Raw genomic sequence first — 23,508 nt, 5'->3', positions numbered from 1 at the left:
AGGGAACAGTGGCATAATATGTATGTATGTATGTATGTATGTATTTTGTGCACGCCACCCATCTGGCTGGGTTTCCCCAGCAACTCTGGGAGGCTCCCAACAGAATATTAAAAGTGCAATAAAACATCAAACATTAAAAACTTCCCTAAACAGGGCTTCCCAAAACAGGGTGTGGCGCTCATGCTGTGCTTGCCGATTTCCCATAATAAGCACCCAGTTGCTGACTAAAAGGTAAAGGTAAAGGGACCCCTGACCATTAGGTCCAGTGTGGCTGACTCTGGGGTTGCGGCGCTCATCTCGCTTTATTGGCCGAGGGAGCCAGCGTGCAGCTTCTGGGTCATGTGGCCAGCAGGACTAAGCCGCTTCTGGAGAACCAGAGCAGCGCACGGAAACACCGTTTACCTTCCCACCGGAGCGGGACCTATTAATCTACTTGCACTTTGATGTACTTTCGAACTGCTAGGTTGGCAGGAGCAGGGACCGAGCAACAGGAACTCACCCTGTTGTGGGGATTCGAACTGCCGACCTTCTGATCAGCAAGCCCTAGGCTCTGTGATTTAACCCACAGCGCAGATAAGCCATTAACCTGATCCAGCAGGGGTCTCTTTATGTTCCTATCAGCAGCTCCGCCGGCAGCCAGGTAGTATGGGCCCTACACCCAGCCTCCAGGCCAAAACTCTTTCCCACAACCTTGCAGGCCTTCCAAGACCCTGAGCCTTCCTTGCTAGGGGTTCCCACCCCCTCCCTACAGCCCCAACACTACATTGGGTGCATTCCTGACCCCTCCAATATGACAGGGGAGGCAGGCAGAGTCTTCTTGGCGTGGGGGGGGGGTTCCCTTAGGTGTGCGCAACTTGCGCTAAACATTCAGCCACCGTCACGGGGACTCGCAGCCGGCTTCCCCCATGTTCGACTCAAAGGGAAGATTTCCCAAATTTGAAAGTACAGTGGTACCTCTGGATGCAAACGGGATCCATTCCAGAGCCCTGTTCGCATCCTGAGTAAAATGTAAGACGCGACTGCGCATGCACGAGTTTTACCGCTTCCGTACATGCACATGACATCATTTTTAGCATCTGTGCTTGCGCAAGCAGCAAAACCCGGAAGTAACGCGCTCCGTTACTTCCAGGTCGCCGCGGAGCGTAACTTGAAAATGCTCAACCTGAAGCACATTTAACCCGAGGTCTGACTATAACAGCCTTCATTGCCTTGCAAAGGGGGTGGGGAGCTGGGGGTGGGCAGGGGGCAACGAAGACGGGTCGCCTCCAGACCCAGGGCAGGGGCCTCACCATCTCAGCCAGCCTGCGCAGCAGAAAGCGCTTGCGGACGCGAGGAGAGCGCGGGAAGTTCAGCTCGTAGCACAAGGTCGGTGCGAAGAGGAAGTAGTAAAGGTCTGCCATGGAAATAGAAGGAGAGAGGCGTTAAGGGCAGGGGCATCCAACAGGAGCTGGCCTCTCCCTTTGGGAAAAGGACCGCAGCTCAGGCACAGAGAAAGCGTGTTGCGTGCAGAATACCCCGGCCCCAACCCACCCACCCCCTCCAACAGCATCTCCCCAGGCAAGCAAGGCTGGGGGAAGTTGGATGCCTGAAATCCTGGAGAGCCACTGCTGCCGGTCAGTGCAGGGAACACTGCCCTAGATGGGCCAATGGTCTGACTCCAAACAAGGCAGCTTCCCCTGTTCCCCAATGTGGGGGGGGGTAGGGAGCAGAAGAATCCCAGGGGACCTTTGACCTCAGAGCCATCACACTCCAGGGGAAGGCAAGTGCCACAAGCCTCCCAGAGGAAGGGGGGGTGTCAGGAGTCTCAGCCCCAGGATGGCGTCGCCGCAGATCCCCCCAACCCTGCCAGAGCTACAGGGAACCGCCCGCCAACCAGGTCTTGCCTGGCCACGTTACCTCTATAGGTCAGGTTCGCTGGGTAAGCCACGGCCCCCGAGGCCACGTTCCCATTGGCCTTCTGCGACCCAGCAGCTGGAATAGACAATGAAGGGCATCAGTCAGAGGACACAGGTCAGAGAACGGCAGCATTGGAAGGAACCCCAAAGGTCATCCAGAATAACCCCCTGCGAGGCAGGAATCTTGGGCCCAACATGGGGCTTGAACCCACGACCCCGAGATCCAGAGTCTCCTGCTCTACCAGCTGAGCTACCCACAGCCGTTGCCTTATTCCTGCATTGGGGGGAGCGGGTTGGACTAGATGACCCTTGGGGTCCCTCAGACCAGAAGTAAACTCAGACCATAAAGATGCACATAAAAGGACATTAGAATGGAAGAGGAGCCAGCTGGATGAGGTCAAACGGGGCCCAACCATCCAGAATCCTCTTCTATACAGAACAACAAACCCGTGTTGCAAACTCAACACAACAAACAATACAAGCAACACAAAGACCAGTATACTAGAGAGCACTGCAATTCTTATTGCATGATATACATGATTTAGTACAACAACAACAAGATGTGTACACTTGTAAATTCTCTAATACAGGTGAAACTCGGAAAATTAGAATATCGCGGAAAATTCATTTATTACAGTAATTCAACTTAAAAGGTGAAACTAATATATGAGATAGACTCATGACATGCAAAGCGAGATATGTCAAGCCTTGATTTGTTATCATTGTGATGATCATGGCGTACACCTGATGAAAACCCCAAATTAACAATCTCAGAAAACTAGAATATGAAATCAAATCAGCAAAACAAGGATTGCAAATAGAGCAATATTGGACCTCTGAGAAGCATGGGCATTGAACCAGGTTTTGGTACTTTTGGCAGTGTGGGCAGGTGCCGGACAAGATACATACATATCCTCATGACCACTGCTCTATCTGCATTTTTCTAATCTATGGGTTGTGCTAAGAAGATTCCAGCAAACAATCAGATTATCCGGGATCACTGTCCTACGTTGTTATTCACTTACTACTTTGGCACCATGAACGCCTAAATTATTTTTACCGCTTAGCCCACAGGATAGCATCTATTACTTTGTTTCAGCTATAGACTTCTTATACTTCTACAGACTTTCAAAGATTTACAGACGTGTGTTCATTTGATTTCATATATATTAGAGAATTTACAAGTGTACACATTTTTTGTTGTATATGTATATCATGCAATATGTATGTATATCATGCAATAAGAATTGCAGTGCTATCTAGTGTTCTGGTCTTCGTGTTGCCAGCATCCTCTCCTGGCAGCGGCCAGCCAGATGCCCCCATGGGAAACTGGCGCACAGGACCCGAGTCCCTCCTGTGGCTTCCAGAAGCTTGTATCAGGAGCCTTGTGGCCTCCAAGAGAGGAGGAACAGCCTAGCCAGCCTGGCTTGTAGCCACGGACACCCCTCTCCTCCTCCATGAATTTGTCCAACCCTCTTTCAAAGCCCCAGTTAGCACTCGGGGGCAGGAAGGGTCTCAGGTACCCCCACCAGGCCTGGCTCCCCCCCCCCCATCTCCCCAGAGTCAGAGCTCACCTGAGCGGGTTCGGGCGGCCTTGGCTTGCCTCTTCTCCCGGCACCACTTGTTGACATCCTTGAAGGAGAAGAGCTTGAGGAAAAGGATGGTGTGGACACTCAGAGCAAAGACGGCCCCAACTGCGGAGGGAGGAGAGAAGCAGGTGAGTGAGAGACGCAACACGCAGCCCCAGATAATCTGCATGGCCCAGAGGCAGGAAGGGGGTGAAGCCCGCCTGACTCCCTGATGTTGCAGGAATTTATGTATAGGTTCGGGGGGGGGGGGTTGCCCCTCCAGTAGATATCATGCACATGCAGCCCACTACCAAAACCAGCACAATCCCTTTTGAGACTTTTGTGATTTGTCCCCACAAAACACTTCATCACAGTTTCTTCCTATCTATTCAAAGGCTTTTGCGGCACAACACCAAATGTAAGATTTCACTGATAAATGTATCTATGTACTGGCTCCCTGGGAAAACTTCAGAAATTCATCTAGACATGTGAGCTCAGCTACCCAGCAGCCCCTCTGCCTGAGGGATAATCCCTGGCATCCTGATACCTGAGTACCAGACAGGTAGCCATTCCAGAAATAACAAACCCAGATGAAGACAAAAGGATGTGATTAACTTGGCTGGGAAACAGGGAAATGTAAATATCTATTTTGTTTCACTTGATGGATGTTTGGTGGAGGGCAAGGGGAACCATGGGGCAGGGTCCAGGATGCTCAGATTACTGCCACCAGACCTCCCCTTTCATGATGTAACCGGGATGTATGAGTGATGTAGTTAGGGGGGGTGTAACATGGGAATTAGCAGGTAATAAAATTTTGGGTTCTCTTTTGTTTGGGGCTTCCATCTTATTCCACGTTGTGGCAGGTGGGAGTCCTGTCGCGGCAGTCTTCAATAAAGACCAAGCCTACTGGCTGCTGTTTTGCCCTGGTATTCCTGGACTGGTGTCCTTGTTTTTTTGTCCAAGAGAGCCCTCAGATTTCTCCGTTAACACTGACCAACGCCCATGGAAAAGAGGTAGCTCTTCTCAAAGGCTACTTTGAGGGGGGAGACAGGACAAGGTGACTTTGTGCGCCAGCATCTTCTTAGCAAGGAGAGATCAGAAACCTCCCAGCTCACGGCCCACCTCTGCCTGGACCGCAAGCGGTAGGGCTGGGCAAGAGAGTAATACAGCACCCCAAACCAGTTTGAAGCCTGTTTTGTGATATCGGTTCCATAATTTTTGACCTGGTGATATATCGTGAATCATGACATGTGTGTGTCTGCGCGTGCGCTATCCAAAAATCACGATGTGGAGAAAATTGTGAAGCCAGGTAATGCCTCTCTGTAGCTCCAACCTTATTTCAGACATGTGGGAAAGCTGCTTTTCAAATCAAGGGCTGCATTCCCTTCAAAGCAACCTCCTGGGGGCCAGATGTGAGAGGCGGGTGGGACGGACCAGGCAAAAGGGGGTGGGACGTCAAATTCAGATGCTGATTCTGCACAATGGGCTAGTTATGCAGAGAGAGAGAAGAAACGTACACCTCTCCTGCATCCGGCCCCCCAGGCCTGAGGCTTCCCAGCCCCAATCTAGGGGCCCTGCCGCCCAGGAGCCCACAACAGAAAGCCACCTTTTCAGAGCAAGTGGACAACTCACCTGGCGTGATGGAGGTGACAGCAAGAGCCACCAGCGCAGGGAAGCATAAGATTGTCAGGAGGTTAACGGTGTGTAGGACGGCCCCAAGGTGCTCCGACATAGAGCCCTGCGGAAGGAAGGGAAACAGGGGAATGCTCTATGGCCACCTTAAGCGCTACCTGCCCACCCCTAAAAGGGGGGGCCTGTTATTGTTCTTATTATTTCAATTTATATACCTCCCATTATCAAGAGATATCAGGGTGTTGTAAACCAGGACTCAAGGCAGCTTAAACAAATCAATATGATGCAGATACAAAGCTGAAAGCATTATCAGCAGTAACAGTCAAAAGGGGAATTAAACTCTAATAGGATTAAAACAGTGTGTGTGTGTGTGTGTGTGTGTGTGTGTGTGTAAAATATAACATATACTGTATTTTTCGCTCTATAGGACGCACTTTTTCCCCTCCAAAAATGAAGGGGAAATGTGTGTGCGTCCTATGTAGCGAATGCAGGCTTTCGCTGAAGCCTGGAGAGCGAGAGGCGTCGGTGCGCACCGACCCCTCTCGCTCTCCAGGCTTCAGGAAGCTATCTGCAAGCCTTCAGAGCGCGGCGGGAGTGCCCGCTGCGCTCCGAAGGCTTGCGGATAGCAGCCTGCATCCCGAAGCTTGGGGCACGCTGCGCAGTGCGCCCCGGGCTTCGGGCAGATAGCCGCAAGCCTTTGGAGTTCCCGCCAGGCTCCCAAGGCTTGCGGACAGCAGCCTGCAAACCCGACCTGCTTTGGAGCCTGGCGGTGAGGAAAGCAGTGCTTCTCCCCACTGCCAGCCCCACAAGCTCGGGGACAGCGGGGAGGCAGAGCGCCGCCTTCCCACTGTTCCCCGACCTGATTTGGAGGCTGGCGGTGGGGGAAAGCAGCGCTCCCCCCCCCCTGCCAGCCCCAAAGAGCAGGTCGAAAGGAACCCAAAGCCTCCGGAGCCCAGCAGGATTTTTTCCCTTGTTCTCCCCCCTCATATGGTCCGGTGCGTCCAATAGAGCGAAAAATACAGTGTGTGTGTGTGTGTGTGTGTGTGTGTGTGTGAATTAAAATACTGGTAATAAAAACAGTGCAGCACTACGACAAGCGCTTCCTTAAAAAGAAGAACAGTCAGTTCCCAAAGGCCTGTTGGGAAAACCCGGTCTTCACTGGCCAGCAGGAGGACAACACGGAGGGAGCCAGTCTGGCTTCTCTAGGAAAGGACTTCCAAAGTTGTCTTTCCACCTCCGAGAAGGCCCTCTCCTGCGCCCCCTACCCAGCATGCCCGTGAGGGTGGCGGAACTGAGAGAAGCGCCTCCCCTGAAGATCTCAGAGCCCGGGCAGGTCCCTATGGCTGAACACAATCCTTCAGATAGCCTGAGCCTAAGCCCGAAAGAGAGCCCGCTTCGCAAGGGATCCCAGCCTGCCCCCCAAAGCACACTTACCACCGCCAGCCTCTTCTCAATGTGCAGAGCTGCCAGAGCGAACACATTGGCCACTGGGGGGAAAGCAGATGTTGGCAATCATTGCTGGGCAGTGCAGGCAACCAGGAACAAGGATTTAGGTCCCTGTTCTCAGCCAGCCCAGGAATTTGCAAGGGACCCAAGGCTCATCTAGCAGAACCCCAGAAAGGCACTCCCATTCATTCATCCCCCGCCACCGCCACCTCCAACCTCTCTCTCTCTCTCTCTCTCTCTCATGCACACGCATTGCCTCACTCAAGAGCCCTGATCTGAACGGTGCAGGAGACCAGCAGCACCAGGGACCCAAAAGCTGCAGGACACAGAGGCCGCAAGGAGTTTTGTAAGCAAGAAGCTCTTCAAGAGGTGCAAGTGGAAGGAGCCAAGCGGAGACCAGGCGTCTGCAGGGTCGCGCAGAGAAATTCAAGACAAATGCCAAGATCACTTGACTCACCAATAACAAGGCACAGGGCAGGCCAGCTGTAGGGGTCTTTCAGGAACAGGGAGATGACCTGGATGGGGTCCACCAAGATGCCGTACCTGAGGAGGGAAGGAGCACATGGTCAGAGGCACGCTCTCCTCCATCCCAGTGGGACAATGCAGACCCAGGAAGGAGGTGGCTTGGGTGAGAAAGCTGCAGCCCTTTGTTCCACACCCCTGTGGGAGGACTTGCTTGATGCAGAAGGCCTTCTCTGGTCTGCTGGCTCCATGTCCTTTGGGAGAAGGGCAGGACGACGGGAGGCATTTGGCTTCCCAGTGTTAACGGAGGAATCTGAGGGCTCCCTTGGGCAAAAAACAAAGACACCAACCAGGACAATTTGGAGCAAAACAGCATCCTGTAAGCTTGGCCTTTATTGGAAACTGTCGTGACAGGACTCCCACCCACAACAAAATGAAGCAAGATGGAAGTCCCGAACAAAAGAAGACCACAACTTTTATTAGCTACCAATCCCCCAAGCTACACCCCTAGAACTACATCACAACTACATCATGACTACATCATTGACACATCACAAAAAGGAGGGGTTGAGGGAGGGGTTGTGGAAATAACCTGAGTATTTTGTCACCTGGCTGGTTCCTCCTTTTCCCCTCCCCATGAGTCATTTCCAGAGGACAAAGGGGAGTTGGCAGTTTCCTGCCCCCAGAGGGAAGAGCTGATCATTGTCCTTTGTTCCAGTCTGTGTTGAATCCACTCCCATATGCAAGTCCCTTGTGTCCTTGATGGTCTTCTGTCTGGGACCCTCAAGGTTGCCATGCCAGCTGGGCAGGGCTCCTGAGTACGTGTTGGTAGGGTTAAGGGATTATGGCTGCCCTGTATCAAACCATCCCCCTTTGATAGTCCTTCCTTCATGGAGCAAAATAAAAGTGGACTGGTGTAAATCCGATGTACGGTTGATTTACTATGAATTTATAACAGAAACGTCGCATATGTCGTGTGTGAGTGTGTGTGTGTGTCGTGTTTGTACAAACTGAATGATGGGGGGGCGGGTTTCCTGCAACACCAGGAGATGTGCTGGGCAGCCGAGCTGCGCATTGACAAGGAGGCACTCTTGGGATCAAGCCACCCCAGGCCCAGGGATACCCCTCTTGGGGAGGGAGAAACTAGAAGCTCTATTTGCAGTTCTTGTTTTGCTGATTTCATTTAATATTCTAATTTTCTGAGATTGTTAATTTGGGGTTTTCATCAGCTGTACGAAATAATCATCACATTTATAACAAATCAAGGCTTGACATATCTCACTTTGCATGTCATGAGTCTATCTCATATATTCGTTTCACCTTTTAAGTTGAATTACTGAAATAAATGAACTTTTCCACGATATTCTAATTTTCCGAGTTTCACCTGTAAATGATCTCTGGCAGATGGTCACCCAAGCTCTGCTTAAAAACCTCCAAGGGAGGAGAGTCAGCCATCTCTCCCAAGGTCCTCTTCTTCTGCGCTGCTGAATGGCTCTTGCCCTCATAAAGTGCCTCCTAATGCTTAGTTGGCACCTCCTTGCCCCTTGAAGCCATGGGTTCGAGTCCTCCGCTCTGGAGCAGCAGGAAACCATCTTGCCAGCCCATCAGTACTGAGCTTGCATGGTCCGACTCAGAGAGGGTGCCTTCCTATGTCCCTGCACTGTCTGGCAGCCATGGCTCTCTCCCAGTCCTGCCTGGAGATGCTGAGGATTGAAGCAGCGACCTTCTGCAAGCCAAGCAGGTGCTCTGGCCTTGAGCTGCAGCCCTCCCCTCCTCTCCCCCCCCCCCCAGGTCCCAGGATCTGCCCTCCTCCTTGCTGCTTCTGAGAGAGCAACAAGAGACAGGTCCCCAAAGCAGGCACAGGCAAACTCTGGCCCTCCAGATGTTTGGGACTAATAATAATAATAATAATAATAATAATAATTTTTATTTATACCCCGCCCTCCCCAGCCAAGGTCAGGCTCAGGGCGGCTAACAAGCAATAATAAAAAGAAGTTGAATGACTACAACTTAAAAAACAAGATTAAAATACAAGAATTAAAATATCGAAACATTAAAATGCAGCCTCGTCACAGGAGGAGAAAGGAAAAAGAAAAGAGGAGGAGGGAATCAAGTTGGCTCCAAGCCAAAGGCCAGGCGGAATATCCCTGTTTTACAGGCCCTGCGGAAGGAAATCAGATCCTGCAGGGCCCTGGTTTCATGAGGCAGAGCGTTCCACCAGGCCAGAGCCAGTGTTGAGAAGGCCCTGTCTCTGGTTGAAGCTAATCTAACGTCCTTAGGGCCCAGGACCACTAGGGTGTTGCTATTTATGGACCTTGAGGCTCTCCATGGGGCATACCGGGAGAGGCGGTCCCATAGGTACGAGGGTCCTAGGCCGTGAAGGGCTTTAAAGGTCAAAAGCAGCACCTTAAATCTGACCCTGTGCTCCCATGGCAGAGACCCCGTGAGGAGCCTCGCTGCAGCATTCTGCACCCGCTGGAGTTTCTGGGACAGCTTCAAGGGCAGCCCTGCGCGGAGCATAACCACTGGTCCTGTTAGCTAGGGATGATGGGAATTGTGCCTGCCCCCAAAGGCAGCCTGTCACATCCACTCTGATCTGCTATGGCAGAATTGTAGCATCCCAGGTGAGGTCTCTCCACTGCTGCCAGCCCCCCACCCCAACTGAAGAGGAGCGCAAGACTTACTTGATGAGGTTCTCTAGGAAGAGGCGAGCATTGCTCAAGACCTGGAAGACAAGAAGGGCTAGAAGTGAGCAGCAGCTCCCGCAGGAAATGCCAACCCCAACCCCTTTCCTTCCAATCCCAATCTCAAAAACCGGCCATAACTGTCTCTCGATAGCCAGCAGTGCAGAATTTCTGCTAAAACTTTCCTGTTCAGACAAGCCTGCCCACATGCTTAGAAATGCAGAAGGGAATTATAATCTGATTTAGTGTTTTAACTTCTTGCACGTTTTAATGTATTGCAATCCCCCCCCCCCATTTTTATGGCTTTATCTTTTCTGTAAACCGCTTGGAGTTGCATAAATTTTGTGAAATAAATACGGATACAAATGAGAAAATGCAATGCAATGGGAGGCTGGTCTCAGGTCCCTCCCTCCCCCAGCACTAAAGAGGATTCTGTGGGACTGATCAGTTTGGGGGGGGAGCAACCGGGGGCAGCAGAGCTACAATTCTGGCAACTGAACAGGCAGCTTAGAGAGCTGTTTGTAATAGTTTAATTTCTTGTAGTATTTCTTCATTTCCAGGTTTTTGTATTAATTTTTTCCCTTTCCTTCCTAACACATTAACTATTTCCAATTTTTTACTTTCTTCCAACTTCCTCAGATGGGCATTCTGTTGTATTAGTGAGCCCCTTAGGACTGCATTGCTTCCGTCCCAGACCCCTTTCTCATCCACCCATTGATTGAGGTCAAACTCAAAATACTCTTTAATTATTATTTTTACCTTTCTCTACTATTTCTATACTATTTACTATTTCTTCGTTTAGTCTCCACTCTGCAATGCGAGCTCACCTCCTTGTGGAAGTTCTCAATGTTCTACTGTTTTTATATTTTATTGGAAGCCGTCCGGAGTGCCAGAAGAACAGGATAAAATTAAATTAATATCATCATTATTTTGCTGTGGGATGGGCAGCAGGACGAGCCACACCGTCTTGGCACATGCCTTCCAGCCCGTGTGGGCGAGTTTCACCCTGAGCAGTTGCTACAGAGGAGGAGGACAAGGAAAGAGATGGAAAGATAGCGAGGCATGTTGCTAAACCACAAGCCTGCCCGCTTCCTGATTTCCCAATCGAGGGTGAGCAGGGTTAAGTCCCGGGAGCAAAGGTCGTGGGGAGCAAAGGTGGAAGGGACTCCGCAAGGGGGGGGCCCTTCCTCTTTCAACACCACCCTCCTGCTGCGTTCTTGAGCTCGCCTCTCCTTCACTGGGGACAGACGGACCGAAGGGAGCTTAAACAACATCCGGGCTGCCTTGGAGGAAAAAGGAAGCATTTCTTCTGCCCAGCCCACCCTTAACATGGCATGCAGAGCAAGGAAGTGTTCTCCACCCTGCCAGCACCCCACAACAAGGAGTGGGGATAGCAGGAGGGATCAGGCCCACAAGCCACAGTTTCCCCTTAGGAAGTGTGGGGGGGGTGGTACTTCAGCAAAGGGGGGCTTCAGGAAGAAGCTGGATAGGGATGGGGATGCACAGGCGGCTGTTCAAAGTGCAGGGTCTTTTTGGGATTGGCCCCTGACATGCTGGCTGCAGCTGAACCCAAAGCAGAAAGGTTGGGGGGTTGAAACCGGAAATCCCCCTACACAAAGAGGGTAAGTGGAGTTGCACGGTGGGAGAGAACAGGCACTAGAAGCTAATTTTCCATTAACATCCCAGTCTGGAAGTTGAGCCTTTCCTGGAAGCATCACATAGCTTTCTATCCTGGCAGGCAGGGCAGTCTCAGAGTGGAGCCCAGTGGCTAGGGGGCCAGAGAGCGCTCTGGGGTACGTGCCAGCTGCTGCCATCGCCTCTCCTCACCTGGGCAGCAGGAGCAGAGCCAACCAAGCACCAAGGCCGCCCCCCACCCAAGAGGGTTGCAGGAGGAGAATAAAAGCAAAGGGCCTTCTGGCAGTTCCCTTGCTGCGAGAAGCGAAGTTACAGGGAACCAGGCAGAGGGCCTTCTCGGTAGTGGTGCCCACCCTGTGGAACACCCTCCCACCAGATGTCAAAGAGAAAAACAACTACCAGACTTTTAGAAGACATCTGAAGGCAGCCCTGTTTAGGGAAGCTGTTAATGTTTAATAGGTTATTGTATTTTAGTGTTCTGTTGGAAGCTGCCCAGGGTGGCTGGGGAAACCCAGCAAGATGGGTGGAGTATAAATAATAAATTATTATATTATACTACTACTACAGAGAGGCTGCCCATCTTTCTTTCCAAGCCCTGCTTGCTCAGTTTCACAGACTAATTCCAGTCTTAGCCAATGCCTCTGTGCACCTTGGCAGGACCAGTTTCTGCTGGGGCTGCCCCTTACCCAGAGTAACTGCAGCAACCCAGCCAGATGGGCAGGGCATAAACAAAAAAATTATAAGTATTACTGTTATTATTAGAGGAACGTACTGGACCAGACTACCCCATTCCCATGGCAACCGTAAGTGCTCCAGGTAGCCCACAAAGTCAGCGTGAAGGCAGAAACAGGCATCCCTCAGGCATGTGTGTGTGTTGTGTGTGCCCCAGCACCTCATATTCACAGGTACACTGCCTCTGAACTTGGAGGCTCTCTTCAGATGGATGGAGCATGCCTCCACTGACTTGATTGCTTGATTAGCTGAAGTAGTCTCCACCCCCCATCGTTCCGCCCGGACACTGAGGTCCAGCTCAGAGGGCCTTCTGGCGGTTCCCTCACTGTGAGAAGCCAAGTTACAGGGAACCAGGCAGAGGGCCTTCTTGGTGGTGGCGCCCGCCCTGTGGAACGCCCTCCCTTCAGATGTGAAGGAAGCAGCTACCTTATCTTTAAAGACATCTGAAGGCAGCCTTGTTTAGGGAAGTTTTTAATACTTAATCCTGTATTGTTTTTAACACTCGATTGGGAGCCGCCCAGAGTGGCTGGGGAAACTCAGCCAGATGGGCAGGGTATAAATCATTATCATCATCATTATTACGCCAGGAGACAGCATCCCAGGGCCAGATTGCCGGCCTATCGACACCACAATAGCCCTTCTGTGCCATCAGGGAAGGCCACAACGGCCTCCTTGCCCCTGGAGTATGTCTGTCTGCCTGGCTCCTGGCCAGCTCCTCTGCAGGGAGGGGATCCGGGTGCCTCTGTCTGGGGATTGGCAGCTGCTGCTGCTGTTGCTGCCGCTGGGAGGCTCAAGAGAGCAGAGGTGCTGCAAGAGGCCTGGCACAAGGTGCCAAGCAGCCTCAAGGCAGGAGGGCAAGGGCAGAGGGGCAACTCTTGCTACTCACCAGCATGACAACACACCAGTTCAATATACCCCGGTAGTTGCTGTAGCCACTGGCTGAGCTCAGCAGGGAATCCTGAAGTCTGTGGCATCTGGGAGGGAAGGAGGAAGAAAGGAAGGATGGAGAGGTTAGAGGAAGCAGGGGCAGAAGCAGGCCGGCCCTAGATGCAGGCAGGGAGAAGAGGTAAATGCACAGCCACATTCGCACCCCAAAGCACGCATGCCCAAAACCTTCCGTGGCTTCTCCCCAGTGCTGACTGGGGCGGATGGGCATTGGGAGTCAAAGCATCCGGGAGGCACCGGGGGTTTTGCAGAGGGGGCGCTGCTCCACAGGAGGCGGCGAGGGCCACCAACTTGGGAGGGCTTCAAAAGGAGGTTAGACCAGTTCATGGAGGAGAGGCTGTGGACCTCTCCTTCCTTGGGAGGTTCTTCAGCAGAGGCTTGATTGCCACCTGTCATGGATGCTTCAGCTGAGATTCTTGCATCGCAGGGGGTTGCAATGTTCCAGAGCTGGGCGATATACTGTATTGGCCCGAATATAAGCCGCACCTTTAAAATTGGGGGGGGGGGGGAGAGAGAAAAAAAGACAATACCCGAATATAAGCCGCTCCCTTAAAATTCCGCAGGCACTCTCACCCATTCCATTTTACCGTATGTCTGCTTCAGAAGCGATATCGCAAAAGCCAATTTTTGTAAGGTCGTGAATTTAAGCCGCAGTTTAACTTTTCACGGTCAGAATTTGGGGGAGAAAGTGAGGCTTATATTCAGGCCAATGCAGTATAATCCAAAAAACTGGTTTGAAGTCCATATCCTGATATTGGTTGCATAATTTTTGACCTGGCAATATATCACAAATCATGATATGTGTGTGCAGAAATCACAAGGTGAGGGGGGGGGGGACCATGAATGCCTCTAGAGAGCTCCATCCTTATTTCAGACATTGTGAGATATTGTTGGAAGCCGCCCAGAGTGGCTGGGGTTACCCAGTCAGATGTGTAGCATAGAAATAATAAATTTTAGTCGTATTATCATTATTCTATCAGTACATCACAATGCTTATATATTTTTTTTTAATAATATTTATTGAACAATTTATAACTTCAAAAATTTAAACATAAAATAGAAAAACCAAAAAGAACTACAAAAATAGGAGAATACAAAGCAAAACACATAAAAGTACACACTAAAAAAAGAGCAATTAACAAAATAGAAGAAAAAGAGTGAAAAACACCAAAAAGCAAAACAGAAAAAAAGTTAGTATTTTCATATCCTAAACTTCCTTCTCTAGTTTGACCTCCTCACACCTCCCTTTTTGTAGTCCAGTTCAGATATTTAGTTCAGCAAATCCTTACCCTCAATCTCTTAACCTTACTCAACATCTTGACCTATATTAAAAATACATTTTCCCTCATTATCAATCTATATTTACGTATTCTTATTAATCTTTTTACCAACACCACTTATTTTCCCATCACAATGCTTATAGCTGGTGATACCTCGGTTTAAGAACAGTTCTGTTTAAGAACGATTCAGTTTACGAACTCAAACTGGAAATAGTGTCTCAGTTTGAGAACTTTACCTCGGTCTAAGAACAGAATCCGAACGGTGGACTGCCACCAGGAGTAGGAGGTCTCATTAGGGAAAGCGCGCCTCAGTTTAAGAATGGTTTTGGTTTAAGAATGGACTACCGGAACAGATTAAGCTAATAAACCAAGGTACCAATGTATATCACAATGCTTGGAAAGCAGGTGTTGCCCAGGCCTAGTCGCTTCCAACTCAGATTCTAGGATTGGGCTCTCAATAACTATTATCCAGAGAAGCTGTGCTCTGCCCTCGCAGTCGCTGAAAACCTTGAGAGAGGAGGGGGCTCTTGTGCTTGGATCCTGCCTGAGGATTTCCCGTGGGGGCACCTGGTTGGCCACTGTGAGTTCAGGATCCTGGACTAATAATAAGAATAAGAATAATAAGTTTTATTTATACCCCGCCCTCCCTCACCAGAGCCGGGCTCAGGGCAGCTAACATCAATAAAATTTCAATAAAAACGTACCGTATTTTTCGCCCTATAGGACGCACTTTTTCCTCTCCAAAAATGAAGGGGAAATGTGTATGGGGCGAATGCAGGCTTTCGCTGAAGCCTGGAGAGCGAGAGGGGTCGGTGCGCACCGACCCCTCTCACTCTCCAGGCTTCAGGAAGCTCTCCACAAGCCTCCACAGCGCGCCCCAGGCTTCGGTTCCCCGACCTGGTTTGGAGGCTGGCGGAGGGGAGAAGCACGCTTCTCCCTGCCGCCAGCCCCACAAGCTCGGGGGACAGCGGGGAGGCGGAACGCCGCCATCCCACTGTCCCCCAACCTGGTTTGGAGGCTGGCGGCGGGGAGAAGCACCTCTTCGTGACCCCCTGGACCAGAGCATGCCAGGCACTCCTGTGTTCCACTGCCTCCCACAGTTTGGTCAAACTCATGTTGGTAGCTTCGAGAACACTATCCAACCATCTCGTGTCCATGGAGTTTTCTTGGCAGGGATACTGGAGTGGCTTGCCGGTTCCTACTCCAGGTGGATCACGTTTGGTCAAAACTCTCCACTATGACCTGTCCATCTTGGGTGCCCTGCTTGGCATAGTTCATAGTTTCTCTGAGTTATTCAAGCCCCTTCGCCATGGCAAGGCAGTGATCCATGAAGGGGCCAAAGTCCATTATGGGGGCCTAATCTGGCGGTTGACTCTATCCGGCCCCTGTTGCAGTTTAATTCCCAGGGCAGAATCCTGGGGGGGAAAAGCTCAACAACTTCAAACCTAAAAAAAGGTCAACAATTTTGGTTGGCCCTTTGGCCGGCCCTCAGGGCTCTTCACTTCATCAAACCTGGCCCTCTTTGAAAAAAGTTTGGACACCACTGAATTAGGTTCATGAGGCAAGAGGGAGAGATTCTTCCGCGTTCTCCAGCCCAACAATCTTCCATCCCCTCCACAAATCTGAGCCATTTCCCCTACTTGACCCCAGGGTGTTTCTTAATCCCAGGAATTACCGGTAAGCCCCAAGCAAGGAGGTGTTGGTGGAGCATCCATCACAGCCCTTAATCTGTTTGGATAAGCCTTTTATCTCAATCTCTTGGCTGAGCTGGAGGCCAGCCACCCACTGGGTACATTCCACCAAGAAAGGGAACTGACCTAGCAGGAGAAAACCACATTCTCCTAGGCAAGCTTCCACTTTTTCGATACGGGAAGCGTCACAAAGATAAGAGGTGACATGACAGAAATTTATAAAATTATTCATGGCATGCAGTAGGGCTGGGCAATGTCTGGTTTTCAACATCATCAGCTAAACACTGTGATATACTGTACCGATATCTAAAATAAGGATGGAGCTACGCAGAGCCATGGGCTAGCTTCAGGTTTCCCCGGAAGGTGATTTTTGCCGGCTCCTGCTCCTAGGATTCACTGCCAGGGGAGAAATGAGCCGAGTTAACAGGGACTGCAAGAATGTACAGAACAGGCTTCCTCTACCTCGGCCTTCCAGGTGTTTTTGGCCTACAACTCCCATGATCCCTAGCTACCAGGACCAGTGGTCAGGGATGATGGGAATTGTAGTCTCAAAACATCTGGAGGGCTGAGGTTGAGGAAACCTGGTCTAGAAGCATTGGTTTGCTTCATGGTTTTCCCCACATTGTGATTTCTGCATAGCGTGCACGCACACACACACTTGTGAAATATCACCAGGTCAACAATTATGAAACCGAAAACATGATTTGGACTTCAACCCGGTATTGGGCATTACGTCGATATATTGCTGAGGCCTCTGTCTAGTTGTGTCCGACTCTTGGAGAAATTAGACAGAGAAACGTTTCATGCAAAGCAGTTAAACTATGGAACTCCCTTACGCAGGAGGCAGGGGTGGCGTTAAAAGACAGGACGAATTCATGGAGGAGGAGAGAGCTACGTATGGCTGTGGGAATGTCTAGGAAGGTAGGAGAGGATACCTGACTGCTCTAGGAATACATCCCTCCTTGCTCCTGGCCATGATGGAAATGCTTCTGAATGCCAGTTTGTGGAAACCACAGGAGAGAAGAAGGATCTTGCGTTCGAATCCTCCTTGCAGGCTTCCAACTAGGGCATCTGGTTGGCCACTGTGAGAACAGGAGGCTGGCCAGGATGGGCTCCCATTGGCTTGATCTAGCAGGCTCTCCTTATGTCCTTATGGATCACTGCTCATTCCAAACACCCCTTCAAGATTACGGAAGTTGCCCACAAGTGATCAGCTCATAAAAGCAGATCAGTGCCTCAATGACTGCCTCAGACACACACAAACCGGGAAGCTTAGACGAAGTTCTCCAAGGGCCGAAATATTGTGGGGAACCTGGTGTTCTATTCACCTGCACATTTTTCAAGTTCATGCCCCTGAGCTGCTGGTCCCAAAAAAGCTTATGAGTCACTAGAAATAGTACAGTCATAAAAAGGTAAAGGTAGCCCTGAGGATGTGGGTGGCACTGTGGGTTAAACCAGAGCCCAGGACTTGCTGATCAGAAGGTTGGCGTTTCGAATCCCCACGACGGGGTGAGCTCCCGTTGCTCGGTCCCTGCTCCTACCAACCTAGCAGTTTGGAAGCACATCAAAGTGCAAGTAGATAAATAGGTACCGCTCCTGTGAGAAGGTAAACGGCGTTTCCATGCGCTGCTCTTGCTCGCCAGAAGCGGCTTAGTCATGCTGGCCACATGATCCGGAAGCTGTACGCCGGCTCCCTCAGCCAATAAAGCGAGATGAGCGTCGCAACCCCAGAGTCGGCCATGACTGGACCTAATGGTCAGGGGTCCCATTACCTTTACCTTTACCCCTGACCTTAGGTCCAGTCGTGCCTGACTCTGGGGTTGCGGCGCTCATCTTGCTTTGCTGGCCGAGGGAGCCAGCATACAGATTCCGGGTCATGTGGCCAGCATGACTAACCTGCTTCGGGCGAACCAGAGCAGCACATGGAAATGCCATTTACCTTCCCGCCAGAGCGGTACCTATTTATCTACTTGCACTTTGACGTGCTTTCGAGCTGCTAGGTGGGCAGGAGCAGGGACCGAGCAACGGGAGCTCACCCCGTTGCGGGGATTCGAACCCTGCTCAGCAAGCCCTAGGCTCTGTGGTTTAGACCACAGCGTCACCCACGTCCCAGTAAAGTCATACCTCAGGATAAATACGCTTCAGCCTAAGTATTTTCAGGTTGCGCCCCACTGCGACCCAGGCGTTACTTCTGGGTTTCGCCGCTTGCGCATGCGCAGATGGTCAAAATGACGTCACACGCACACACGGAAGCGGCGAAACGTGACCCGCGCAGACGCACTGTTGCGTCTTACGTTCTGTTCAGGATGCGAACGGGGCTCCGGAACGGATCCCGTTTGCATCCCGAGGTACCACTGTATTAAAAACCCAAATGTCTCAAAATACCACCTTCCGCTTTTAGGAGCTGTGATGCTGGAACTGCAACATAGAGCCCAAGAGCCCAGCAAGGAGGGGAGCTGAGTTCAAAGGGCTCCCCCAAAAAAACAAACAAAAAAAACAACCTCCGACAACAGAGCGTTTCTGGGTCAGCCATGCTCAGCAGCAGCTCAGCTCAGATTCCTTGTGCCCTTTGAGCAGAGACGCAGGAGCCTAGCCTCCTGCTGCTACCTCAATCGAAGAGCTTCTTTCTGCCCCACAATAGTCCTTGCTCCTTCCGGCTTTGCAGCAGCCACACCGTTTGACGCTCTTTTGATCAGGCCGCTGAGCCCAGTGTCTCTCAGCCAGACTACAACCGCCAGCCTCCCCAGGGAGGAGGCACAAAATCCATTCTTGCCCAAGAGTCGCCTTAAGCATCTGCAGGGGGAGGCAGAGACCCCTCCGTGCGAAAAGGCCTTTGCCCAAGTCCTTGGAAGGGAAAGCCTTACAGCAGGAGTCAGCAACATTTTTGAGCAGAGGGCCGGTCCACCGTCCCTCGGACCATGTGGGGGGCCGGACTACATTTTGGGGAAAAAATATGAACGAATTCCTATGCCCCACAAATAACCCAGAGATGAATTTTAAATAAAAGGACACATTCTACTCATGTAAAAACACGCTGATTCCTGGACCGTCCGTGGGCCAGATTTAGAAGGCGACTGGGCCGCATCTGGCCCCCGGGCCTTAGGTTGCCTACCATTGCCTTACAGGCACTGTCCCTCAGAGATAGAGGAACAAACAGTCCACAATCCCTGGCTGGGAATAGAAGAGGAATAATAATAATATAATAATTACCCCGCCCATCTGCCTGGGCTTCCCCAGCCACTCTGGGCAGCTTTCAACACAATACTAAAATACAGTAATGTATCAAACATTGAAAGCTTCCCTAAACAGGGCTGCCTTCAGATGTCTTCTAAAAGTCTCGTAGTTGTTGTTCTCTTTGACATCTGGTGGGAGGGCGTTCCACCGGGAAGGCACCACCACCGAGAAGGCCCTCTGCCTGGTTCCCTGTAACCGATGGGGGTGGAGACACTCCTTCAGGTCTACTGGACCAAGGAAGACTCATTTGTTGCTCAGCTGTGGGCTCCCTAGGAATCCTGGTGCCATAAGCCGTTGCTTATCTGCCAGAGCTGGAGAGCCAGTTGTCCCCAGCACGGGCCACCTCCACATCTCCTTCCAAGGCAGCTTTTGGCAAGCGGGGGAGTGAGGCACCCAATCCAGACCAAGGATCTGCTCCACCCCAGCACAGAGCCCCAGGCAAGGAAACCAAGGTGTCAACATTTCAATAAAACAGGGCTGGCAAACAGGACAGAGAGGGCCCGCCACTTCTGTTTGCAAAACAGGCGAGGCACAAGCTGGTGAGACCTGCTGCCAGGTATCTTTTGTCCAGATTCTTAGACAGGTAGAGCAACCAGTTGAGGTGACTCAAAAGACAGGCAGGATCCAAAGTTGTGGAGTAGGTCAGTTTACCCGAAAAAATGCCATATGGCAGGGAACAGACTCTCACAAAAGGTGGTGGAATCTCCTTCCTTTTTTAAACGCAAGCTGGGTGGCCTCCTGTCGCGTATGACCTAGTTGAGATTCCTGCATTGAAAGGGGGCTGGACTAGATGGCTCTAGTGTTGGGATCCCTTCCAACACTACAATTCTATGGTTCTAATCGTCTTCCACTGCGGGAACTGCGGGAGGCAGTGGAAGACAGGAGTGCCTGGCGTGCTCTGGTCCATGGGGTCACAAAGAGTCGGACACGACTAAACGACAACAAATTGTCTTCCACAGGTAGGCTGCGACCCACTCCTGGTCACATCGTGGCCTAAGGAGTCTAGTCTCCACCCTGGCACTGCAACATCAGCTAGATTTAACATGTACAGGATCACTAGGGACTAGTAGCTCAGGTCTCGGAGAGGCTCCTTTCTAGAATGCCTCTTGGTGTTTAACAGTTCAGAAGCAGCTCCATTTTGGCACAAATCACATGTCTCAAAATATGCAATGTCTATCTACCCTCTTCCTCCACCCACAACTAGAGCCACTGTTTAGTTATGACCATTTCCCTCCGCGGCAGTAAAGGCAGTGCAAAGAAGGCTCCTTGGAATACCTCCATCCAGGTACCCACAAGGTCCACACCTGCTTTGTAGTAGCAAAATGTCCTGCTGTATCCCACATCTTCAGGACGCACACACACACCCCGACCACTTTTGTGGTTTTGGAGCAATTTGCATTGCAAGTCCTAGACGGAGTCTGCATCCTTTGTACCCCATCCCAGGCCAGTCAGGTGCAGCGCCTCAGAGGCAGCCCTCCTCCACAAGCTTACCAACAGGCACCTGAAGCTGCTGAGAGGCGACCTGGAGATTTGGGATGAAGGACAATCAATATGCAGGTGCTACCTAAAACCGCTTGCTCTTTTCATGCAGTTCCAGTGAAGGAGCAGAAGTGTTGAATCAGCAAAAGGGACTGGCTGCGTAATGACACACATTCCAGAGAAAACAGAAGTACCTAGGCAGGTAGTCCAAGACAACAGTATTCAGGTGCTAAATGGGTTTTTGCTCCACCTGCAGAACAGGTCTCTGATCCACCTGTGTTGATGGATGCATACTTTGCTTCGGGGTTTCCCAGCTGCTCCGGCTACAACCTCACCCAGATAGATGTTCTGGGCTGACGTTACCCTGGTCTGATGCCCCCTCCAGTGTTTCAGACCGTGACTCACATCAGCCCCAGCCAGCAAAGCCAGGAGTCGGGTCCCAAGGCAAGATGAGAAGGGGCAGCCCTGTCACCTTTGGGAACCCTCTGATGCTCTTGCTCTTGGAAGAAGGGTGGGGGGCAAGAATGAGATGCACGTGCCCCACCAAAAGCCCTCCATGGCCCAAGGACATCTGGCTCCCTCGCCCATCTTCACAGGGGAACGGGACAATGTTATAGCTATCTGCAAATATACCACCAGGGACTGCTCAGCCTCTCTGCATCTACTAGGTTCTTCCTCCTGCAATCCCAATTTAACACCTAAAAGGTAAAGGGACCCCTGACTATTAGGTCCAGTCGCAGATGACTCTGGGGTTGCGGTGCTCATCTCGCTTTATTGGCCGAGGGAGCCAGCGTTTGTCTGCAGACAGCTTCCGGGTCATGTGGCCAGCATGACTAAGCCGCTTCTGGCGAACCAGAGCAGCGCACGGAAGCGCCGTTCACCTTCCCGCTGGAATGGTACCTATTTATCTACTTGCACTTTGACGTGCTTTTGAACTGCTAGGTTGGCAGGAGCAGGGACTGAGCAACGGGAGCTCACCCCGTCACGGGGATTCGAACCGCCGACCTTCTGGTCAGCAAGCCCTAGGCTCCGTGGTTTAACAAACAGCTCCACCCGCATCCCTCTTACTTTCTTATCCTTACTTAATTAGGACGCTGACTAGGAGATCCTCAGCCCGTGATTGTCCCTAGCCTCCCTCAGAGAGTTGTTGTGAAGATCTGCGGTTGGGGAAGAAGGAACATTGCGCCCTTAACTCCTAGGAGGAAGGGCGAGGTGACAAAATAATGGGATCAGCAAAGATCTTGCCTTTGGGAGCAAGCATAACAGCCCAGAGCTGTTTCGAACTGCTTTCGAACTGCAAGCCTGGCAGGAGCAGGGACTGAGCAACGGGAGCTCACCCCGTCGCGGGGATTCAAACTGCCAACCTTCTGATCGGCAAGCCCAAGCAGCACAGTGGTTTAACCCACAGCGCCACCCATGTCCCTTAATCTAACACCTAACTCAACCCAAATATTATTCTGCAGCACCAGCATGAGCCCCAAAGCAGAGGGTCGATGTGAAGGAATCTGCCTGCATCAAGCCCTCCCAACACCTGAGCCTTTCTAAGTCAATGTGGGGGCTTTGCTGAGAGTTGGGGGGGGCGCTTTTGCAGAGACCCTGCCTGGCTCTATATACAAGGCCAGACAAGACTGTAGCTCAAGGGGAAATGTCCATTTCAGGAGGCAAACCCAGCCACCCTCATTCCTCCTAGCTATTGATAGAGCAAGTATAGGAGACGGGCAACATTTGGGAAAGGAAGGCAGTGGCGGGTGGGGGCCACATTTGACCAGCCAGTCTGTGGGGCCTCACTTCTCTGTCCCCCCCCTCCCCAGTTCCGACAGGGCTTTGGGATTTCCTATGGCCAAGAACACCTTGGGACAATTGGTTTGCACACCCAGGGAGCACGTTTGCAGCGAACATACAGAGACACTCAAAGTGTATGTGAAATCCTAGGGTGAGTCACGCAGGATAGGCAGCCTGGCCATGGGGGGAGGAAGGCAGAAGGGGAAGAAAAGCAGCCAAGGGTCAGAAGTCGAACCCAAGCGGGGATGGTGACAGGAGCCACACCCTGCTCCCTGCTCCTCTGTATTGCCCTGCTTTGCCCCTTGAGAAGAGGCCAGCTACTTTATTGGGGGCAGGGAGCACAAGGGGGAGGGAAGGGGGGTTGGTTTACCAACTCTGCTCAGAGCTTACCCAGGGCGTGAAATGGGTGACCTAGAGCCACCATCTCAGCAACACATTTCTACCCCAAACTAGATTTTGGGGGAGAAGGAAGTAGAACAGGGGTCAGCAAACGTTTTCAGCAGGGGGCCGGTCCTCTGTCCCTCAGACCTTGTGGGGGTCAGGACTATATTTTGAAGAAAAAGAAAATGAACGAATTCCTATGCTCCACAAGTAACCCAGGGGTGCATTTTAAATAAAAGGGCACATTCTACTCATGTAAAAACACACTGATTCCCGAACCGTCCGCAGGCCGGATTGAGAAGGTGAATGGGCCGGATCCGGCCCCCGAGTCTTAGTTTGCCTACCCATGGGGTGGAATGAAGGGGGGAAACACATAAGCCCCCTGTGAGTTTTTCCTGCCCTGTTTCCCCAAAAATAAGAGTGTGTCATATTAATTTTTGCTCCCAAAGATGCGCTAGGTCTTATTTTCAGGGGATGTCTTATTTTTCCATGAAGAAGAATACTGTAGCTTCGGGGGCCTTATATTCCGGAGTTGCCTTATTATTGGGGAGGCGTTATATTACAGCCAGAGGCAAAACTGGAAGTAGGTCTTATTTTCAGGGGATGTCTTACTTTCGGGAAAACGGGGTACCTCTCCCGCAAGGTAGTGCAAAGGCAGGAGG

General features: G+C 51.3%; 1 protein-coding gene across 1 annotated transcript in view; it reads right to left on the bottom strand.

Annotated features, from left to right (window-relative positions):
- Positions 1 to 23,508, bottom strand: part of DGAT1 (diacylglycerol O-acyltransferase 1) — a 33,373-nt gene that overhangs the window by 9,016 nt on the left and 849 nt on the right. The window contains exons 2-9 of the mRNA XM_083516820.1: positions 12,941 to 13,028; positions 9,688 to 9,728; positions 6,999 to 7,084; positions 6,530 to 6,582; positions 5,096 to 5,201; positions 3,470 to 3,589; positions 1,897 to 1,971; positions 1,290 to 1,393 (exon numbers count right to left, since the gene is read on the bottom strand). Of these exons, the coding sequence (XP_083372946.1) occupies positions 1,290 to 1,393; positions 1,897 to 1,971; positions 3,470 to 3,589; positions 5,096 to 5,201; positions 6,530 to 6,582; positions 6,999 to 7,084; positions 9,688 to 9,728; positions 12,941 to 13,028 (673 nt within the window). The remainder of the gene's footprint in view (positions 1 to 1,289; positions 1,394 to 1,896; positions 1,972 to 3,469; positions 3,590 to 5,095; positions 5,202 to 6,529; positions 6,583 to 6,998; positions 7,085 to 9,687; positions 9,729 to 12,940; positions 13,029 to 23,508) is intronic.

The sequence above is a fragment of the Podarcis liolepis genome, assembly GCF_965112155.1.
Source record: "Podarcis liolepis genome assembly, chromosome: 8".
In the NCBI taxonomy this organism is placed as follows: Eukaryota; Metazoa; Chordata; class Lepidosauria; order Squamata; family Lacertidae; genus Podarcis; species Podarcis liolepis.
Note: the sequence above shows the minus strand (reverse complement) of the source record. Positions and strands in the feature narration are given on the sequence as shown.